The sequence below is a fragment of the Cuculus canorus genome, chromosome 11, assembly GCF_017976375.1.
Source record: "Cuculus canorus isolate bCucCan1 chromosome 11, bCucCan1.pri, whole genome shotgun sequence".
Lineage (NCBI taxonomy): Eukaryota > Metazoa > Chordata > Aves > Cuculiformes > Cuculidae > Cuculus > Cuculus canorus.
Window position 1 is genome coordinate 19,843,228 of NC_071411.1, and position 21,574 is coordinate 19,864,801.

A 21,574-nucleotide genomic window follows, 5' to 3' on the forward strand; every position below is an offset into this window, starting at 1 on the left:
TAGGAGCCTAAACTGAACATGACTCAAATCAACACACGCAAAAGAAAGGTTTGTAAAACCAGCGTGGCTCTTTTCAGACACACACCCCACCGCTTCTCTGTAAACACTGGACCTTCCATACTGTTTGCCTTTCTCTTGCAGTTCAGTCAGCACTGTCTGTGTCCCTACCGAAACCTCCACGCAACACAAACATCCCAACAGCAAAAGTCATGTTTTCACAAGTGTGGATTTGATAGCGAGACACCAGAGAAGTCTTAAAACATGTCTGAGAGCTCCAGGGCTTACCAAAGACTGGAAAATAAAATATACACTAGTTTGGCAGCGAGCTTCCTTCCTCCCTGACCTCGCCACTCAGTATGGGCCGCACCAAGACACGGCCACCATATCCTGTTCCCCCTCCCAATTTCCTCTCTCCCGCTGGCAACTACTAATGTATAAAATCCCAGCATTACTTACAATCCAGAAATGAAAGGCTTAAGTCTTTCCAACTGAAGACTGGCCTTAAGACAGAGCAAAATCAAGCTCCTTGAAAGAAAAGTCCAGCACTGCCCTTGCCCATTTTACTCCTCTGTTCTGCATCTGACAAATGACTTTGTCCACAAGAGTTAATTCCCAACATATTTATTAACTTTGGGGGTCAAAAAATAAACATGCCTCGATGAAGATCTTTAAGAGAGGTTTTTCTCTACTGATCTGAGATAAAAATTTAGCCCTCGTGACACATGAAACATTTCTGCTGAAAAGCCAAAAAAAGCTACATGTATACGCAAAAAGAATACTCTAGAATGACTTTTATTTTCTAATCCAATATTCTAGCAATCATGAGGAGATTAAATCGCAAACAAACTGGAATGAACTTATAGCCCATCGCATCCTTTCTCCCACTACCTTAAACACAGCAGTTAGTCTGTGCCAACAGAAATTGGGATAAATGGCATGAAAATTCCTACTCGTGGACAAAAATCACGTGATTTGAAGTATCAAATACCAAGCAGGGAAGCCACTGCAAATTACTCAATTCAACAAGTCATCAAAACAAGTTATCAAAAGACAAGAATCACAATATAGTGCTGCAGGATTACTCTGCAGATGCCGTCAGCTGCCTAGTTTGGGTGTTGCTTCATTGTCTGCTCGACAGTGTCTGAGGATTGATAGTCCTGAAACTGTGAAATTGCCTCGAATTTCAGTTAGACTACAGACAAAAGTATTTTAGTTAAGGCAGATTTACTTCACTTGCCAGACCAAAGGAAAGACATTAATCTATGAAGACTCCCCTTAGTAGTAAATATTTGGTTCGTGATAAAACATACCTTGTAAAAGTCGTAAAAGATATCTAGATAGAAGTCACAAATGATATTATTTATACAATCACTGGACATTTCCATAACCCCCACTCAATGAAAGAAAGAAAAATGCCTGGACTCTAGTTTCTACGAAAGATATGATTTAAGCTGAGATCAAATAAGATTTAATTCTGAGAAGCAGTCTGCCAGACACGGAAAGCAAGGTCACAGTAGTCTGTATTTCCTTTAGAGCACATAAACCAGGCCTACCTGAAGAGGGAGGTGGTTGAGTCCCCATTCCTGAAGGTATTTAAAAGATGAGTAGCCGAGGTGCTCAGGGACATGGTTTAGTGGCAGAGAGGAATGGTTGGTCTCGATGATCCAAGAGTTCTTTTCTACCCTAGTGATTCTCTGATTCTATGATTATAAGGCAGCAAACTACTGGAGCCACAGAAAATTAAGTATTAATGGGAAGAGCCAAACAACGAAACACTGCTAGGAAATCAGATCTTGGAAATATTTTTTGTTATAATTGATAGATTTCTTTCAGCAGCCAACTTACTGATTCACTTCTCTGACAACTATTTTACTGACTTGCTTGTAAGATGACAAAAAGCTGATTTAGGAAACCCAAAAGTCCCATGCACATTTACAGAAAAACTGGCAACAGCTTGCTGCTCTCCTCCGCTTACAAAACATATGAAAAGCACTTACTTCTGGAAGCAAGCTCTGGCTACCACTGTGCAGAGATCCGCACGCCAGAAATCCCATGGCCAAACCCAAAACATAGTGATTAAATCAACTATTCTGTTCTGGCTCCTCTGTCAGACCATGCCTGCTAATGAGGGACACATTACACTTGACATTGCAAGCAAGAGTGTAAAATAGTGACCTCTGCATTCAATCACCTCCACCCACTTTTTCCTCCTCTTGTTCAAAAGGCTGCACAAAGAGAGAAGGCAGCATTTAGGCACAGCGATGTCGCTTGCGAAGTGCAGGCACGCTCGCTTGAGGATCCTTTCGAAAGCCACCTATTGTTCATCAGAACTGAGGAGCCCAGGTTAAAGCAGATTTCAACTTATTAGGTCTGGAAAATGTTCTATTATGTACAAAACACCGAATTGTGGCAGGCAGAAAATGGCCAACCTGCCTCCCCAAACCAAGTGGATTTGCTCCTTCAAATGTACAGTGAAAAACTGACTATATCTTCTCTTCTCTCTCATCATACTGGAAAAGTGTAGCTGTACGAAACAGACAGGCACACTTTCATTACATAAACTGACTTACATGGATAACTTTCAGTTCCACAACCTACTTCATCAACACAAGAAAAGTAAAAAGTCTCTGCTCACCTCTTAAATTATGATTTAAATTAATTCTCTTCACTCTGCTAACTGGGTACCAACTGGAAGTGTCTCCTTGGTAAGCAAGCAAGAACCTGATGGCATTGCAAGAAGGGCAGCAGCTATGCCACAAAGAAAGTAGGATGGAATAAATTTTAATGCTTTGATGAGGCAGAGCTCCATAATTTTTCCTCTGTCAAATTCCAGTTTTCACATCTCAACAGCTGTGATCGTGGGGCTGTGCGTTCAGTTCCGACGCAACAACAAACTTGGGCTTTGATCTAATGGTGTGGCATGAGGCTACTTCAGAAATGTGCAGAAGTCTCTCTAAGATAATGTCTCATGTAGCTAACTCTTCTGCACTGAAAGTCTAAAAACAGTTCCTTTCTTCTGCTTAGAACACCCTCACCCATGCAAGCTATGGCCGAGAAAGATTCCAGTCACCTGGCAGACAAGCCCAAAATGCAATCAATGGTGAACTACACTGATGTCCAGATGATCTGAGGACTGGAGCACCTCCCATTCAGGAACAGGCTGACAGAGTTGGGTTTGTTCACTCCTGAGAAGAGAAGGCTCCGCAGAGACCTTACAGCATCTTCCAGTACAGAAAGGGGCTCCAGGAAAGCTGAGGAGGGTCTCTTGATCAGGGAGCGCAGTGATAGAGCGAGGGGGAACGGTTTTAAGCTAAAGAGGAGAGATTGAGATGAGATCTTGGTAAGAATTTTGTTACTCTGAGGGTGGCACTGGAACTGGTTCCCAGGCAATGTTCAAGAAGGTGCTCGAGGCCAGGTTGGATGGGGCTTGGAGCAACCTGATCCAGTGGGAGGCGTCCCTGCCCATGGAAGGGGGTGGAACTGGATGACCTTTGAGGTCCCTTCCAACCTAAACCATTCTATGATTCTATGACAGACTGCCCCAGGGATGTCTACAATACTTGTTACCATCAATGTCAGAAAAGGATTTCCCTCAGTTCAAGACTGAAGATGGGTTTTTTGCTCAGGAAGCATGGTCACTTCCAAAGAACACACCTTTGTGCCACCTCTCCCAGGTTAAACCTGTATCAGACATTTAAAGTCAGTTCAGAAGGACTAAAAATTAAACACAAGTTACCATTTTATGTTTGCTCAGTGCCTTACCGAGGCTCATACAAGAGGAAGGCAAGCTGCCGCACTAGGCAGTCACCGGGCAGGACCAAGCATGGAAAGCAACAGGTGCCTCCGTATGGCGCTGCCAGTGGCCAGCCAGCCCTGCCCAACGGTACAGGGTTTGGTGTGCAAGCAAGGTCTACGGTATAAGGAGAGGACTGCCCTGCCAGACACATTGTGACTCCCTGGTTAGTCCTTTCCCAGGACTGCATGTGGTCAGATACGCAAAGTCCTTGCTCAGGTGAAAGCCACGACAGCCAAGATGCTGATACACAACAGGAACTGTCAGAAGAGCACAAACAGCCCTGCGTTAGGTACTTCAAAACTGACAGTAATGACCTGAATAAAACTGCCAAACTCCTCAGCCTAATGGTACTTCTTACAAAGAAGGCTTCAGATGCCTTTTATTCCGTGTAAGGGCATCCCAAACAAGGCAGGGGATGAGACAGAGAGAAAGACAAAGGGAGAAGCATCATTTATGTCTTCGGCAAAAAAACAGTAAATTCCATGTTCTTGTATTTGCTGAGAAAACATGACTGTACTGACTGGTCAGCAGGAGAGATATGATCCATGTATTTCCCTGGCAAAACGTCCTGCACCCCAAGTACAGTAAGTGGTTCTGGTGTACTCCTACACCAGTCTCCAGGTACAATAATACTGAAACGTAGTCATCCAGGGCCAGGTAATGTTTTCTGAAAACATTGAAATCTCTAAAGACTGGAGGTGAGTGCCTGTGTGCTATACCCATGGAAGAAGTGAAATCTCACCAGTCCTGCTGCCTCATAAAGAGACACTTGTATTTTCACCAATTCCTAATGCAGAAAATAATTCCAGAATACATAACTAAAACCAGCACTATGCAAAGTTTAAATAATAAACATGTCATCAGAATTCTGCTCCCTTTAATTCATTTGCAAAACTCTTACACAGCACGGTCACGCTTCTGAGAAGCGGATTTTAAATGCTGCCAGATAAAAAGATTTTACTTTTATCAGTGTGATAAGGTCATGTTATTAAAAATGTAAAACGGTTACCAATAAAAAACTGTGAATGAAATGTAACTCAGCCAACCTGTCGGAGACGTTGCTTTCCAAAACGATGCTGGTTTCCAGGTCTAGGTGTTCTCTTGTCACCCAGCTAAATGACTCACTGTTACATAAAAGACAGCAAAGCTGAACTAATCAAACATCAACCTGCCTTCTAGCAGAAACAATCAAAGCTAAAAGACCCGCCGTCTACTGAGAAAGTAAATGAAAGTCACAGCGAGGTCACAACAGAAAAAAAATGTTAGATTGGGTGCCTAGGCAGTATTTCAACAGATGAAAGGAAATCTCATAACTCTGTATTCTCATGAAGTGGCAAAGACAAACAAATAGGAAATTCAGTTTGTGAAAGCTCAAATTTGAACAATTCCTCTCAAGCAGAAAGAAACATTGCTACCCTCCCTCTGTGTGTTTGAGTTCACGTTCTGCCAGTGGGCAGCAAGGTAGACCCTCGGGTCTGAAACACCCCTTTTTGCTCCAATGGATGGTTTCACGGGTACGATGCTCAGGGACATGGTTGAGTGGCAGACAGGAATGGTTGGACTCGAGGATTTAAGAGGTCTTTTCCAACCTAGTGATTCTACGATCCTGTAACATCAATGAGACTCTAGACTATTGCACTGGGTCATCAACGCTCCCTCTGGATATGAGCACAACCAATATGTTCTACAGCAACAATACTCAAAACATTAATTTGGAGATGTTCACTTGTAATGGGGTCATATTAAAATTAAATCCAACAAGTTGTGCATTGTTTCTTTCCTAAGGATTTGAAGCAAATGTGCTATGCAAAGTGAAATAAATGTATTCCCCTTATTTCAGTTGGAGCCTATTTTTAGATAGACTGCCAGCTTCTGTTGTAGTTTACTACAAACATGCTCCCAACACCTTTTCTGACATCATTCTCTTTTGCTACGCATGGAAAATTTCAGAGCATCAAGGAAAATGCCCGTTCCAAAAGAGCAGTGAAATCCAATGCTGTACTTCCCAGTAACTTTTCTTTTATTCCCCACTGATCTTTCCCCAAATTCCCTACTCAGAATCTAGAAGGTGAGAGAGAGAGAGCAGATATAAATGCTGTATTTTTAAAATACAAACGCTAAAGCAAATACATTCAAAATGTTAGTAAAAGCCAGGCACACGGGTGGCTCCCTTCGAAATGGATTTGGAAGGACGTAAGGTTGCTGTTTAGATGACTGTACTGCGCGCAAGCCCTACAAAGCTTAGCCTTAAGTTCCCTGATGGGATTCCTGTTGGTAGCTCACAAGTGACCTCAAAATAGTAAGCGGGAAAAAAAAAAGCCATAAAAAGCAAAGAAGTCTTGGCTACCGCATTTTCCCCACCCGGCACACGGCCAAGCAGTCAAATACCCAAAGCTGCTGCCCCAGAGCCAGAGGAGGTGGGACTGGAGGCCAGGCTTAGCCATCACAGGCACAAGGACACACAGGGGGAGCTGCTGCTGCCCTCGTGGTCGCCAAGACAATAATCCCTTCCTGAATGGAGGTGAAACGAGCAATTGGCCTAATGAACACAGGCAAAAATTCATTTTCAGGTTTGGTTTCTGCTACTTGACTGCAGCCTCTCTGAAAGCGACTCGCGTATCTGAAGAACACAGAGCCCCTTCAACTAAGCTGGCCAGAATATTGAAGACTTGAATCCACAGAGCAGCAGAACAATTCCAACCCATCGCCCACAAAGAATCCATTGTAAAGAACAAACTCCCTTTGTCCTTCAAAGTGGGCTCCAAACTGCCTTCTACACAGGGAGAGCAATGACAACTGTGCCGGGCAGGCAGCACTCCGAATCCAACAGCAAACCCCACCAGCCATTCAGATGAAAACAAGATAGCCTTTTGATCGTGCTATTACAGAGAGAACGAGGAGGATGTGCAGCTCGCCAACTCCTTATGCGCAGGATTTTACTGTAACTGATGGCCGTAGGCTGAGGTATGACCCAGCCAGTGCCTCAGCCAGCGGAAGAGGGTATATTCAAGCTCATTGTAAGCACCGCACGCCTGGATAATATAGATCCTTCAACCCACTGGCTTTGTAATATTCTGAGCAACAACGCAACGGTCCTCCTCAAAGGTTGCTCGCATGCAGGGTTTTAATAACCAAAACCTCATGAAGGCTTAGACTAGACATAAGAAGGACTTTCTTCACCATGAGGGTGGTGAGGCCCTGGAACAGGCTGCCCAGGGAGGCGGTGGCCATCCCTGGAGGTGTCCAGGGCCAGGTTGGATGGGCCTTGGGCAGCCTGAGCCAGTGGGAGGTGTCCCTGCCCATGGCAGGGGGTGGAACTGGATGGGCTTTAAGGTCCCCTCCAACCCAAACTATCATTCTAGGATCTGCTAGAAAAGTGCAAAGAACAGTGTGGCTCTGAGGTGGAGAGGGTGCCAGGCAACTTCTCCAAGAATAGGGGTGCTGGTATAACGAAACATACATAAAGCATTCAAACTATTGCCACTCTTCCTGAAAGGATTGTCTTCTGAATCAGAGAGGCACACACTGCCACAAAGGAAAGAGAAAAACTTAATTTGGTTCCTTTGACATAGCAGTTTTTAATCTTGGGTTCCTGACGTGCAACAAAGATAAGTCATTACATTGAGAAAAAACACTATCAAGAGATCCACAGGAAAAAAAATGAGGCAACCACAGGGCACAAGAGGCTGAAAACCATTGTTCCACTAGAAGATTCAGTTGTGAAGAACCTGGTACAAGAGAGGAGTATTGATTCCTCCTCAAAAGGACTGAAGATTACAGATCTGAACGAACGCTCCCGCCCACTCCAGCAGTCGGCATCGCTATGCAGTGACTGGGATTGCCAGAGGTCGTCAGATTTGCAGAGATAAAAGGGAGACAACCCTATGGTGCTAAGATGGGAGCACTGTCTAAACCATAGCTGGACTGTTTATTTCAAACAAAGGAGGGTGGTTTATGAGGCCAAGTTGCAGGGTTGCTTAAAATAACTGCTCTCTCCAAGGGGAAGAAGAGGCAGGGAAGATAGCGGGAAGGACCGTGCTTGCTACCAAGAAATTGCACGCTGTCCACACAGCCTCTCTCACAGTTTGTTGGTCACCAAAGGCAGGTTTTCCAGAACTCTTAGCAAAGCAAGGAATCAGCAGAAATTTGTATTTGTGATACTATCTTGACAGTCTTGGGATTGGAATGGGTGAGCAGTACGGGAATTACACTCTGCTTCTCAAAGGCCTTTAATTAGAGCTTCGTCTTCCTCCTTCAATCCCTACTAGTCTACTGCTGAATCACCCCTTTGATTAAGGTAACGCCAGGTTCTTTGTTTATTTATTTCAAAGTTGCAGAAGCAACTCATTCCTGAAAAAACACAGAAAAGCCGAGGATGTGCAGATGGGTTGATAAAACAAAGGTATCAAAATCCATCAGCTACAGGGCTGTCCCCCACGACTCACATGATACTGGCTTCACAGGATGCAGAAATTCAATCCCTTGCTGCATTATGATGATATCACCCCCAATTTAATTAATGGCTAAATCCTTCCCCATTTCACGTGAATGATGTACATTCTAAACATTTCTGCAGATCTCTATCCTCCACCACCCATTTAAGATGTCCCACCCCATAATTAAGCTGGCATTCTATTAAATACCACTGTGAAGTTCTCAATGGCACCCAACAGCCACTTCAGGGGCAGTGAGACCCTGTAGTAATTAAAAAGGTTTGGAAGTGCTGCTTTAGCTCATAAATGGGTTATCAGCTTGCCACGAGTTGTATGACCACTGCTATTTAACTTAAGTTTCTTATCCTGAGTCATCTTCTGAAAAGAATACAAAATTAACTGTTGGCATCAGAGGGCACACACCTATTTTGCAACTCAGCCGGCCTCAGAGATAACAGCAGACCTGCAGAGGTCCCACCGCTAAAACAAGGGAACTTGCAATTCTCCATCCCACTGTTCTTTGTACAAGCTCATTCCTTGTACCAGCTAAAAAGCCTCAACTTCTTCTCCTGAAACAGCTTTCACCCCCTCAGTACGGAAGGGGTCCAGGACAGACGAACCACAGACACAAGCGATTTTAGACCAAAAGCTCCCACTCCTTCCATGACTGCTGAGCAGAAAGCAAGCTTCTCGCCCATACAGCATCAGCCTGAGTTTCAAAGACCAGAGTTTTCACCTGTTTAGCTGATTAATTTTTATTAGCTCGTCTCAAAAACACACAAGTTACTATGAGATTGCAGTAAGATCAAGCTGCTACAGCAAAGCACGGCAATCAAGGCAGTTTGCACACTGCTTCATCCCTGACTTAGGTGAATTTAACCAATTACAGCTCTTCCCCCCCCCCCCCCCCCCCCGGCAAATAAGGATAACATTCACTATTTATTCCACAAGGGTAGTTGAAGGTTGAATTAAACTAGGCTCCTGTGAGGACCAGAATTCTGCAGAGAGGAATACATACATACAAATACCTTACAATCAGCGTTACAATGTTTGTTATCCTACTTGCTTCTAAATGGGCTCATTGAGAAACACTTGAAACCAAATAGCGTAGCGTTCAATTTACTGTACAACAAAGAAACTCAGTACATCCCCAGATCAGCTGTTGAGGCAAGCGTAATGTACCTCAAAGTGGTTACACTCCTAGAAATTAGCGCTTTTAAGGGTCTTAAAAGGAAGATAACTTAATATTTTTTTTGCTGATGAGCTAAGTTAGATATATTTATTATGAAACATTAATAAGAAAAGCTTTTTCTAAGTGACATAAACTAGTAAAGAATCTGTAAACACAGAATCATAAAGGTTGGAAAAGACCTCTAAGATCATCCAGTCCAAACATCATTGCTAATGTTGGAATTCTGATTTTTGACACTTTGGAAAATGGCTCAGTACGATGCCTACAGCAAGACAAAAGCAAAGTGTTCACCTCTTTAACTGCAGCCACTGGTTTTAGAGCATTCAGCAGGAAAAGTGTGCACGTCAGCATTCTCCCAGCTGGCTCCAGGAGATTTAATTTATACCGACCACAGAGTGACTGCGATGGCTCTCGGAGATGCCGCAGCAGGAAAACTGCAGGGTTGGGGTTAAACAAGCAGCAATGCACACCAGATGGCTGAGCAGGAGAGCGAAGAGATCCGGAGCATAAGGAAGCATATTTAAAAAAAAAAAAAAAAATCCCCTTCAATGCCATAAATATTTATACTAAATCCAAGAAACTGGCCGAGTTCAAACTTGTCCTATGTGAATCATACAGCACTTCCCTCACCTCATCTCCAGCTAACGCGTTCTGTATAAAACCACCACAAAGGAGGTGCCATAGTTACGTCAACTTTTTTTTTTTCGATGTGCTAAGAGTGCTTTTTGTAGAGCTCCTGCTTTAGAATAGACCGCTTTCCAAAGAATATAAACAGAACAACTAAATAGCCTTATTTTACTTGGCTAGCTCTGGTGTGGCGCTTACTGACTTAATATTCATAGAACAGCTTCCTTTTGATTGGACAACTTTGACTTCCTTCATGCAGCCATTTAATTACAATTAGCAATGCATCACAGAGAAAACAATTCCGATTTAGTAATCTGGAGCCAAGAAACAACCATCTACTGAAACGTTCTGCTCTGAAAGTGTCAAAACGCGCTAAGTTGTATCTAAATTTCCTTTCCTAAGTGAGCCATACTAAACATTAACAGTCAAGTGACAAAACTGGGAGTCACATCTCTGCAAGCAGAGTGCACTAATGCCATTTTTAAACACAGAATCATGGAAAGGTTTCATAGAATCATAGAATAGTTTGGGTTGGAAGGGACATTAAAGTTCATCTAGTTCCAACCTTCCTGCCAAGGGCAGGGACAGAAGGGACCGTAAAGGCCCTGCCACGAGCAGGGACACCTTCCACTGGGTCAGGTTGCTCAAAGCCTCATCCAGCCCGGTCTTCAAAACCAAATAAATACTCATTCCCAAAATTACAACAGCTATTCCAAAAAGATCTGCTTGGCAGCTTTGGTTTTCATTCTTCTTAAATCAACGATGGTAACTACAAAGGCTACTGACAATCTGCTGTTATCGGATTTTTGATTAAAATAGAACATAATATTTCAAAATTGGCTTATATTCCCACAGAGCAGAGCCATTCCTATCCTGAGCAAAACAAGATAGGCTCATCTACTAAATCTCTCTTACTTTGAACTTCAGCTCATGTTTAAAGGCACATAACATATTTCTGCATGCTGAGGAACAAATATTAAGTCTTGCAAACCAGGGAGGCGTAACGCTGAGTGGTTTCTGTGCCTGCCCTGTCAAATGGGTTTCCAGGAAAAACTACTGCTTTTTAAACACGACTGGTTCCAAACTTCTCCTGGGAGAGCAAACATATTTCCTGGAACCTGCTAGCAAGGTTTGGAAGAAAAGGGGGAAAGTTATACACTGCAGTGCTTGATTCTCACAGCTGACAAGAAACACTAAAATGAAGGGGAGTGAAAAAGAATATGTCTTAAAATCACTCTCGACAGACACTTGTAACGATGGGCATTATGAAAAGACAGAGGCCACGATTTCTGTGAAGGAGCTACACTGGCACACACCTGCTGAAGGTGCTCTCTTTCCTTCTCCTCTGCCACAAACACTGCAACGTTCCACCTCATCCCAAGTATTATGTACCTTCATCCACATATACTGCGTTGTGGGTGACATCCTCCTCCCAAACAAAACGAGGCATGAAGTGGCACATAACAGCTTCCACAGGGAAAAGCTGCACCCACCATACACTACTACGTTTACCAAGTTCTTGTTCTTAATGCTAGCAACCACCAAGTTAAAAGACGAAGGAAAGAGTTACTTTAAGAAGTCTGATACCACCAGTGCCTTGAAACTTAAGCAAAGGGAACCTTCTAAACTTCATTTCATCCTTTTGTCCCCACGCTCATATTTCTTCCTACCTGAGATTTTCAGGAATTTCATTCCTATTAAAACGAAATATCTCAAGATCTTTGGTGAAGACTCACCACCTCACTGAAGTTTCTGCATCACTTCCTTTGGCTACAGCAAACGCTGCGGTGGTCCCAGGAACACCGTTACCTCAACTTCACAAAGGCCAGAAAAAGAAAAGGCTGCGTAGAGTTCCTTTTAACAACTTAAATACTCCAAGCTTGCCCTGCCTTCGAACCTTTGCCAAACTGCTGCTGATGGTAAGAATAAAACTCTTCCAACTCCATCCATCTGGAACATGAGGTTTACAAGTTGACAGAGAGAGCCCTAGTGAAGAGCTCAACTGCCTGTTCCAAGCTGCCCTTGTGCTGGATGATCATAGAATCACAGAATCGTTTGGGTCGGAAAGGAACTCAAAGCCTACCCAGTTCCCCCCTCCATGAGCAAGGACACCTCCCACTGGATCAGGGGCTCCAAGCTTCATCCAGCCTGGCCTGGAACCCCTCCAGGGATGGGGCAGCCACCACTGCTCTGGGCAACCTGGGCCAGGGCCTCCCCACCGTCACAGCAAAACATTTCTCCCTAAGATCTCATCTCAGTCTCCCCTCTTTCAGCTGAAAACTGTTTCCCCTCATCCTCTCCCTGCCCTCCCTGATCCAGAGCCCCTCCCCAGCTTTCCCGAAGCCCCTTTCCATACTGGAAGCTGCTCTGAGGTGTCCCTGCAGCCTTCTCTTCTCCAGGCTGAACAACCCCAACTCTCTCAGCCTGTCCTCAGACTGGAGGTGCTCCCATCATCTCCATGGTCTCGTCTGGACTTGCTCCACGAGGTCCATATTCTTCCTGTGCTGAGGACTGCAGACCGGAACGCAGGGCTCCAGGTGAGGATCTACGGCCTCTCTTCCTGTCCCCCCAGCGCTCCCAAGACACCAGCCAGCACACCCCAAGCTACACGCGCCGTGACATCGCCCTGTAGAGCCAGGCACGAGAACGTCAGCTCACTCTTCAAGAAAGCTGTTTGGTGAAGCACCAAGGGAAATCTGCCTCCAGGAAACCAAAGCCGTGCAGCGTGGCACAGCGCTTACACAACAACATCTAGCAGCGCTACATCACCCAGCCAGTTCTACTCCATGACTCTGGGCATCCAACAATCATTCCATGCTGATTTGTAAAGTAATTTTCAGGAACGTGATACAGAACTGCACAATGAAGAAAAAAAATTGCCTAGCTTTAAAAAAGAAATTAAACTCAAAAGTCCTTAATGCTGAAAAAGTATAATACCATTTTTGTCGGCCCTTCTCCAGAAACTTGTGTTCCTCAGTACCTCATGCTATTATCAGTGAAAAATTATAGGCTCTGTCCTGCTGGATTAGCGTTAGTGTAAACAACTTTGCTAAATTGCCTGGCACACTGTCTGCATGCAGCATGCTAAAACTCCGTAGTCTGTTCAGCCAAAATCAAATATAAAGGCCCATCTGTATTAATCCTTGAGAAGAAATTAATAGACGACTATTTTCATGCAAAGCAGATATTTAAAAAAGGCAAACCCAATACATATGGATGAACTTGTTCATTCATAATTTCAGATGGCACACAATGACGACTGTTGTTCAAGCTTTATTTTTTCTCTAACAGTTCTCCATACAATGCAGTGCATTGTTCAGACTCTGGAGCAATTTAAGCTTTTTCAATGTCTCCCAAAATCCCTGGATTTATATCCAAAGAGACCTGGCAGTGTAACAAATTTGACTTGTGAGTAACAAGTTACAGCCTTTAAGCAAACTGCTCATTAACACAGAATTGCACTTACTGCTACAAATCTCACTACCTTTTATCTCCAAACAAACACGCTGCCTATCTTATCAACTGAAAGTTGTGGGATAGCCCGCTATTCCATTTGGCTTTTTAATTTCCTTGTTTGAGTTCTCAGTATAAATGCTGAACCAGCATTGAGGGTGCAGAGAACAACAGAACTCCAGGGAAAAAAAAAAAGCCACTCGAGTATGACCTAAATCTGTCCTGCCTTTGCAGAATGAGGAAAATAAACTGAATTTTGATGTCAGTACTGAAAAGGATATTCCCAACTTTGTGCTAAGAGGAAACGAGCAAGAAAAGCCCAACTGTGAAGCTGGAGCTCTTTGTTTTTTCCTGAGGATAAAAGCCATTGAAAAGGCAAACCCCACAGAATGTTCCATAAATAGGGAACATTCTGAAGGTGCATCTTAATTTAAATGACTTTGAACAGAAGTTTTACACTGCATTACAAATAAGAACACTTAATTCACCATGAAGGAGATTTTTATCCCATTTATTGTTCCACTAATTCCTCATAGCAGAATAGTGTTAAAGTCATTTTCTATATTTAGAAACTAACCCAAACTTCAGAGTTAACAGGAGAAACTGATGTTACAGACCCAGAGCGAAATGCAAGGTCAGCAAAGAACAGGGATGGAAACTATTCTTTAGAATTTAAGAAAACACACTATGTTTCATTGAAGAGCAAATGAAGTTAGCAGAATCTGTTTCAGGCTCCTCGTTTGCCATCAGACATCTCAACTGGCCTTCTGGGGAAGACAGGCACATATAGGAAATGCCATGAGTGCTCTAAGAAGACAGGGAGCCAGGCGAGTCCAGTGCCACAGCCAGCAGAGCGCTTCACCTCGACAGCAAGCCAGTGCCATCATTATATAATGTGCCACTAACGAATGTAAGCTGTCCCCAAACCAAAAAGGGGTGTTTTGCTGTAAATCTGGATTCAATTTTCTTCATTAAAAAAAAACCAAACCAAAAATCCAGCATTCTGGAGCGTCCAGAGAACCCTCTCTAACTATTTTGAGTGCTCCAAGTCTCATAGCATGCCCGAGGGACTTCTTAGCATCTTATTGCATTGCTTTATACCTCTCCCAGCACGGCCGTTCAGGCCTGGAGAATGCAGTAATAACACAAAGCATTTGCAAATGGGACAGAGAGGAAGGAAGGCAGAAATCTGCCGTCCAGCACAGCCATCTGTACGCTCCGGCAGATAAACAACAAAACAAAACAACTCTTCCACTCGGAGACTGTGCCTTCTCATGCATATTCCATTGGAAAAGAGGAGCCAGAAGTTGCTGGACTGCCCTGCGCCAGGCAAAGAGCAGACCACCTCCAACTCCACCACCTCTTCTTTCCGCTACCTCTGAGCCCTCCTGCCACTACCTCACACACAAGGCTCTGGGAGAAAGAATATTCAGCTGAAGCTAAGGGATTTTCCATTGCAAAACAAGATGCAGATGTTCTACCTCTGAATGCACGCCTGTCACTTGATAGGAAGCCCTGGGAATGCCAGCCTGGTACGGAATGGTTCTGCTTCACAGCCTTCGCAAGGACAACCATCTCCCAAGGGCTTCCTGGTGTCCCTGAGCTCATTAAGAAGAAAACAATGACATGAAGGCACTACTCATTAAAGTGGCCGTTGCTAATAACTGGCAGCAAAGGATTAGCAGGAAGGTATTAGATGTATTCATGCTAGAAAAAAGCATCCAGATGCCGAGTTAACAATTCTCTAATTATTTCTTCTTTTCTTATCGCACCAACTGTATCATAACAAACTGCTTGAACTGGCTGATCATTGCTAATGGAACTGTCACTGTCCCACTGGCAAAGACCAAATGTTCCCATTTAAATGACTTAAAAATTTTCCTCCTCTGGAGAGGGAGACAAAACTCAATTTTTTTTTTATGCAACTTGTTTAAAAAACCCCACCATGTTGTTAAAATCTAGATTTTCCTTCAAAAGCATCCATCAGAGTTGATATTACCATGGAGCATCATGAGGAGCTCAAAGCTAGGGGTGGTATTAAGTAAACACTCAGCAGGACATAAACTATCAGTGTGAACCAAACAGCCCAGACAAAATAAAACGGACTCCCTTTCAAATTCCCTCACCTCCTCGCTGGTTAGAATCCTTCCGCTGGCTGTGGCTACCTGAATTACACAAGCATGCAGAACTTCCCATCATACTACAGACTCATGGAACTGCTGAGGCTAGAAGGCACCTTCTGGAGATTACCTAGTCCCAACCTCCTGCTCAAAGACAGGCTCAGCTAGGGCAGGTTGCTCAGCACCATGTCGAGTCAGGTTCTGAGTATCCCCAAAACCAGAGATTCTACAGCCTCTCTCGGCAGCCTGTGCCAGCGTTAGACCAACCTTACGGAAGAAAAAGAGAAAGAATTCTCGTGTTCTCTCCAACAGCCAACTCCAGTTAAGGTCCAATACTACAAAGCAGTCAGCTAAACCTGAAGCATGATGCTATTTCTTAACAGTTACTGGGAGAACTCTAAGATCTTCATTTCCCCCAACCTCATCAAAAGGATGCTTCTCTGCCCACAAAGCAGGTCCCACCTACATTAGTGGCCACTCTACTCCCTTCCCCCAAACTACATCGAGTAAGCCAATCAGAAACATGTTTCATGAACTGAACAGCGCTCTACCAGTGAAGGTTCTAAACTCACTGGCCCATGACCATGAATGACACTACTTGGAATGAGAGTAAGGCACAGCTGAGGTTCCCTGCACCTACTGGTCAAGGACGAGTAACCAGGTGCTGGCATTAACTCAGTAGCCTGCAGGTAACACGTTGCGATCTGTACCTCTCGCTGGGCAAGGAAAAGCAGGACTCGTCTTGGGATGCAAATTATATTATTCTACTCCGTGTTGAACTAAAGAGCCGCCAAACACACACAATGGAAGAACTTATCCTGTTTCTTATGGAACAATCCATCTCTCATCCATAAGCAGCAGCTACAAATCAATGGCACATAGTTCCAGTGGCTTGTGCCAGAGGTGAGAGATTAAAACTGCGAGTAAACCTCATAAAACAATAATGACACATTTCTCCAGCATACCAATTATCTCAACAGCAAAAGCACGTGTTTCAAGAGAGAAGCTACACAAACGAGGAACTCGTCTCATTCATTCCCTGTGCCATACAGGTCCATAAGTCTTTCTTCTGAAATTTCAAGCCTACTTTCGCATCATAGAATGTATTTGCACCTTATCCCACATCTGCAGAAGTACTTCTCAGGAAAGCATCTATTTATAAGTAATTCAAGTATGACCTTCAATAAACCCTAATTGAGTTTGAAAGGGCACTTAGTTATCAATACAGTTACTATTGCAGCAGCGTCTTTGAAAAGATAAGATCCATCACCGCTGTCATAACTCAGAAAATAAATACTGTGGCAGAGGCATGGAAGACATGTAGGCATCTCAAACACCCTTTGAGTTCAGTGCAGATGTTGCCAGTGTTTATACTTATTAAACCACTGGGACATAAACACCTCGCTATAAACACCGCTGAAGTTTTGCTTTTCTTTTCTTCATTTCATGTGTGTTTATTTTCGTGTTAAAAACGCTAACTTCCATAATAAGGGAAAGAGCAACAGATGTTCAAACTAAACAAAGACTGCCCCAGCAGTGTATTCGTTAAGCGGGTCTGTTGCTTTTGAACTATTAAAGCTAAGAGCTGGTTAAATAACAATTATAGGAGAAGAGGGTGGGGAAAAAAGGGGCTGGAGTCTGCCATAAATATTAGGTATCATTATATTGAACTGGACTAATGAGCCAAAACTACAGTTTTTCTGCTTTAGTCAACAAAATACTCAGGAACACGTTCCACATAAGTAGAATTTTATGCAGAACTTCACGGTCTGCATCAAAGTTGTGCATTGCCCCCAGATACAGCACCGGTTACTACAGAGAACAATGAAAAAGTTAAAGGATCCTGCCAGCTGGTTTTTCTTTCTTGCCTTTCAATCTAGTTTTCTTGCTGTAAAGAACAAAGCACAAGATAAGAAAGAGCTTGAGAATTCAACTCTATTGAACCTCAGCTCTGACGGGCAAGCTTGATCTTCTGCGTGAATACAGCCCTTTTACAAACAGATACATATTTGTGCAGGGGAGAAAAAGATGGGGGAAGAAAAAAGAAACAGGGATATTAACAGGTCTGCAGGGAGCCCCCCCACTTCCGAAGGAAAGAAACATGGCCATGCTGATTTAGAGATGAAAACATGATATTTTGCACAGCAAGGTTCAGCTCCCGTAGTTTATGATGGTGTTTTAGCCCGGCTTCTTTCTCGAGAGCGTGAGCAGAGCTCACAGCCCTGTGTATGCTCCTCATTGTCTCTGCCCTGACAACTAGAGAAGGTTCCTTCTCCAAGCGAACATGGAAAATCAGAGGGAAAGTTTCTGCCAAGCCTGCTGGCTGTGCCATAACCTGCGCTGCGAGCCGCACGTACGGCCACCCGCAGCCTGCCCGAGCCCCCCGAGCGCCCGGGGGATGAGCGAGGGGGGCGGGGGTAACGAGGAGGGGCTGGAGGAGATGGGGTGCGGGGGGTGAGGGGCAGGGGCACCGCCAGACCGGGCACGGGTACTGAGCTGCTCCAGGCAGGGGCAGAGGCAGCGGGTCCCGAGCTGCCCCAAGCAGGGACAGAAGCAGGGGGTCCTGAGGTGGTTAAAGCAGGAGATCCTGAGCTGGTGCAAACAGGGGCAAAGACAGGGGGTCCTGAGCTGGTGCATGCAGGGGTAGATGGTCCTAAGCTGGTGCAAGCAAGAGGTCCTGAGCTGGTCCAAACAGGGGCACAAGCAGGGGTTCCTGAGCCAGTCTCCGCACGGCGGAGGGTCCTGAGCCGCTCCATGCTCGGGCAGAAGCAGGGGCAGGGGGTGCTGAGCCGGCCCAGGCAGGGGCTCCGACCCCCCGGGCAGGGCAGGGTCCCCCCGGCCCCGCTCGCAGCCGCCGAGGGCCCCGCGGCGCCCGCTCCAGCGCAGCCCGGCGAGCACCGGCAGGGGCGGCGCTCCGGGACCGGCCGGGAGCGTCCCAACAGCCCGACGAACGCACCAAGATTAAGCCCCGCAAGGCCGAGCCCCCCCGGGGGACGCGGGTCGGTACCTTCGTAGCAGAGGATGCCGATGTTGTTGTTCATCTTGTCCAGGTACTGGTAGTTGAGCAGGTCCATCTTCACCAGCAGCATTGACGCTGCCGCCCGGCGAACCCCGAAAGCTTCGTCCCGATTGAAAATAAATAACAAACCAAGCGACCGAAGCGCCGTGGAGTAAAATAAACCAAACAGCAAAAGGCGAGCGAGGAGGAGAGCGCGGCGGACAAAGCCCTGTGCTCACAGCCCGCTGCGAGCGGCCCCGCCGGGAGGGGCAGCGCCTGCGCCATCGGCTCCGGGGGCGGCGCCCGCTCCCCCCGCACCGGCAGCAGCCACCGGCACCGGGCTGCACCGCAGCACCGCCGCAGAGACCTCTCGGATCATCGAGTCCCACCATTCCTCTCTGCCACTGAGCCATGTCCCTGAGCACCTCCTCTGCCCGTCTTTTAAACCCCTCCAGGGATGGGGACTCCCCCCCCTCCCCGTGCAGCCTCTGACAGGGCCCCATCACCCCTTGCTGTGAAAATCTTTTCCTGATACCCAGTCCGACCCTCCCCTGGCACAGCTTGAGGCCATTCCCCTTGTCCTGTCCCCTGTCACTGGGGAGAAGAGCCCAGCTCCCTCCTCTCTGCAACCTCCTTTCAGGTAGTTGTAGAGAGCAATAAGGTCTGCAATCTGCTCCTCTATAAAATGGAGAGGAGCAGATTTAGACTCGACATTAGGAAGAACTTCTTCCCCATGAGAGTGGTGAGGCCCTGGCCCAGGTTGCCCAGGGAAGCTGTGGCTGCCCCATCCCTGGAGGGGTTCAAGGCCAGGTTGGATGGGCCTTGGGCAGCCTGAACCAGTGGGAGGTGTCCCTGCCCGTGGCAGGGGGTGGAACTGGATGGGCTTTAAGGTCCCTTACATCCCAAACTATTCTATGATTCTATAAGGTCTCCCCTCAGCCTCCTCTTCTCCAGGCTAAACAACCCCAGCTCTCTCAGCCGCTCCTCGTAACCCTTGTTCTCCAGCCCCTCACCAGCTCCGTTGCTCTTCTCTGGACACGCTCCAGAGCCTCAAAATCCTTCTTGTAGCAATGGGCCAGAACTGAACACAGGATTCGAGGTTTGATCTCACCAGTGCCCAGTACAGGGTCAGAATAACCTCCCTGGACCTGCTGGTGATGCCATTTCTGACACAAGCCAAGATGCCATTGGCCTTCTTGGCCACCTGGGCACACTGCTGGCTCATGTTCAGTTCCTGTCAATCAACACCCACAGGTCCCTCTCCTTTCTAGCAAGACTTCCCCTAGTCTGTAGCTGCACAGGGTTGTTGTGCCTCACATGCAGGACCCAGCATTTGACCTTGTTAAACCTCATGCCATTGGTCTCGGCCCAGCGGTCCAGTTCAGATCCCTTCAAAGAGCTTCCCTACATCCCAGCAGATCGACACTTCCACCCAGCTTAGTGTCGTCTGCGAACTTGCCAAGGGTACGTTCAATGCCTTCATCCAGGTCATTGATAAAGATACTGAACAGGACTGGATCCAGCACTGAGCTGTGGGGGACACCACTTGTGACTAGCCTCCAGCTGGAGTTAACTCCATTGACCACCACTCTCTGGGCCATCCAACCAGTTTTCCACCCAGGACAGTGTGCGTCTGTACAGGCCAGAGGCTGACAGTTTCCTAAGCAGAATGCTGTGAGAAACTGTGTCAACCATCAGCCACAGGCACCAGCATCCCATCGGCATCCTGTCTGCATCACTGGCCACGGGACACTGGCATCCCAGCGGCATCAGCCACAGGGCACCAGCATCCTGGCTGCATCAGCCAGCGGGATGTGGTATGCTTCAAAGTGCAATATTTAGATTTAAGTTAAAGTTTTGTCTAAGCATTTGTGGTTACAAAAGTCAGAATGGCCCTCTGATAACGTTTTCTTTCTTAGATCGCATATTTTCCTTAAAACAGTGTTTTTCAGGCACTATGCTTTCTTTGAAATTGATAATGTGAGAAACACTCATTCACTGGTAAAATATTGAAAAGGACAAAATCTTCAAAGCAAAGGCAATAAGATTCTTATTTTACAATTCAGCACTGAATCAGATGCCGCTCTAAAAATGGCACACCATCTTACAAAAGCAGTGGGTATATATCATAGAATTATAGAATGGTTTGGGTTGCATCATAGAATGCCAGAGATTCACCACTCTGACAATAAATAAATGTTTCCGAATCATCAAACAGTTTGGGTTGGAAGGGACCTTAAAGCCCATGCAGTTCCACCTCTGCCATGGGCAGGGACACCTCCCACTGGCTCAGGCTGCCCAAGGCCCCATCCAACCTGGCCTGGAACCCCTCCAGGGATGGGGCAGCCACAGCTTCCCTGGGCAACCTGGACCAGGGCCTGCTGTGCTCCAGCCCCTTCCCCAGCTCCGTTCCCTTCTCTGGACATGCTCTAGCCCCTCCATGTCTTTGTCCCAAGGGTCCCAGTGCTTACCCAGGACCCGCAACAGTGCTAAGCGCAGGGGAAGGAGGATTTCCACTGTCCCCCACTGATACCGAAAATGTTGGCAAATAAAACTCTCTTAAGACTCATTTTGGAGTTCTAGAGAGCGAGCATCCTTGATCAGGCCTGGGCAACACGCAGGATCGACCTCCATCAATCACGTGCCCCAAGACAAAGGCTGTTACAGAATATATTTCCCACTTACATGCATCCCACTTACACGCATAGGTATAAATTTTCCCAGAAGTCTTATGCATATCCCATTACTTTCCAAGGTCTAATTTTAATGTTTTGAAACTTTGCAACAGTCAAAACTCTTGCTAGTTTGGAGCTGGCTCCCTCTCTCTGCTTGACCTTGCCTTTAACATAAGAAATTCCAAACAGAGGTTATTACAGAAAAAGAGACATCTGTTCAGCACAGATCATACTTCACACAAAACATTATTGTGAGAATTGATGAGTTTTGCTGCAGCTG

The 21,574-nt window shown here is 45.8% G+C and overlaps 1 protein-coding gene across 2 annotated transcripts in view; it reads right to left on the reverse strand.

Moving 5' to 3' along the window:
* Positions 1–21,574, reverse strand: part of VGLL4 (vestigial like family member 4) — a 96,770-nt gene that overhangs the window by 30,612 nt on the left and 44,584 nt on the right. The window contains exon 1 of one of the 2 annotated variants that reach the window (XM_009566964.2): positions 18,629–18,855. The exons of the other annotated variant lie outside the window; for it this stretch is intronic. Within the exon in view, the coding sequence (XP_009565259.1) occupies positions 18,629–18,710 (82 nt within the window). The 5' untranslated portion in view covers positions 18,711–18,855. Of the gene's footprint in view, positions 1–18,628; positions 18,856–21,574 lie in introns of those variants that run through there. 2 annotated transcript variants of the gene reach the window in all.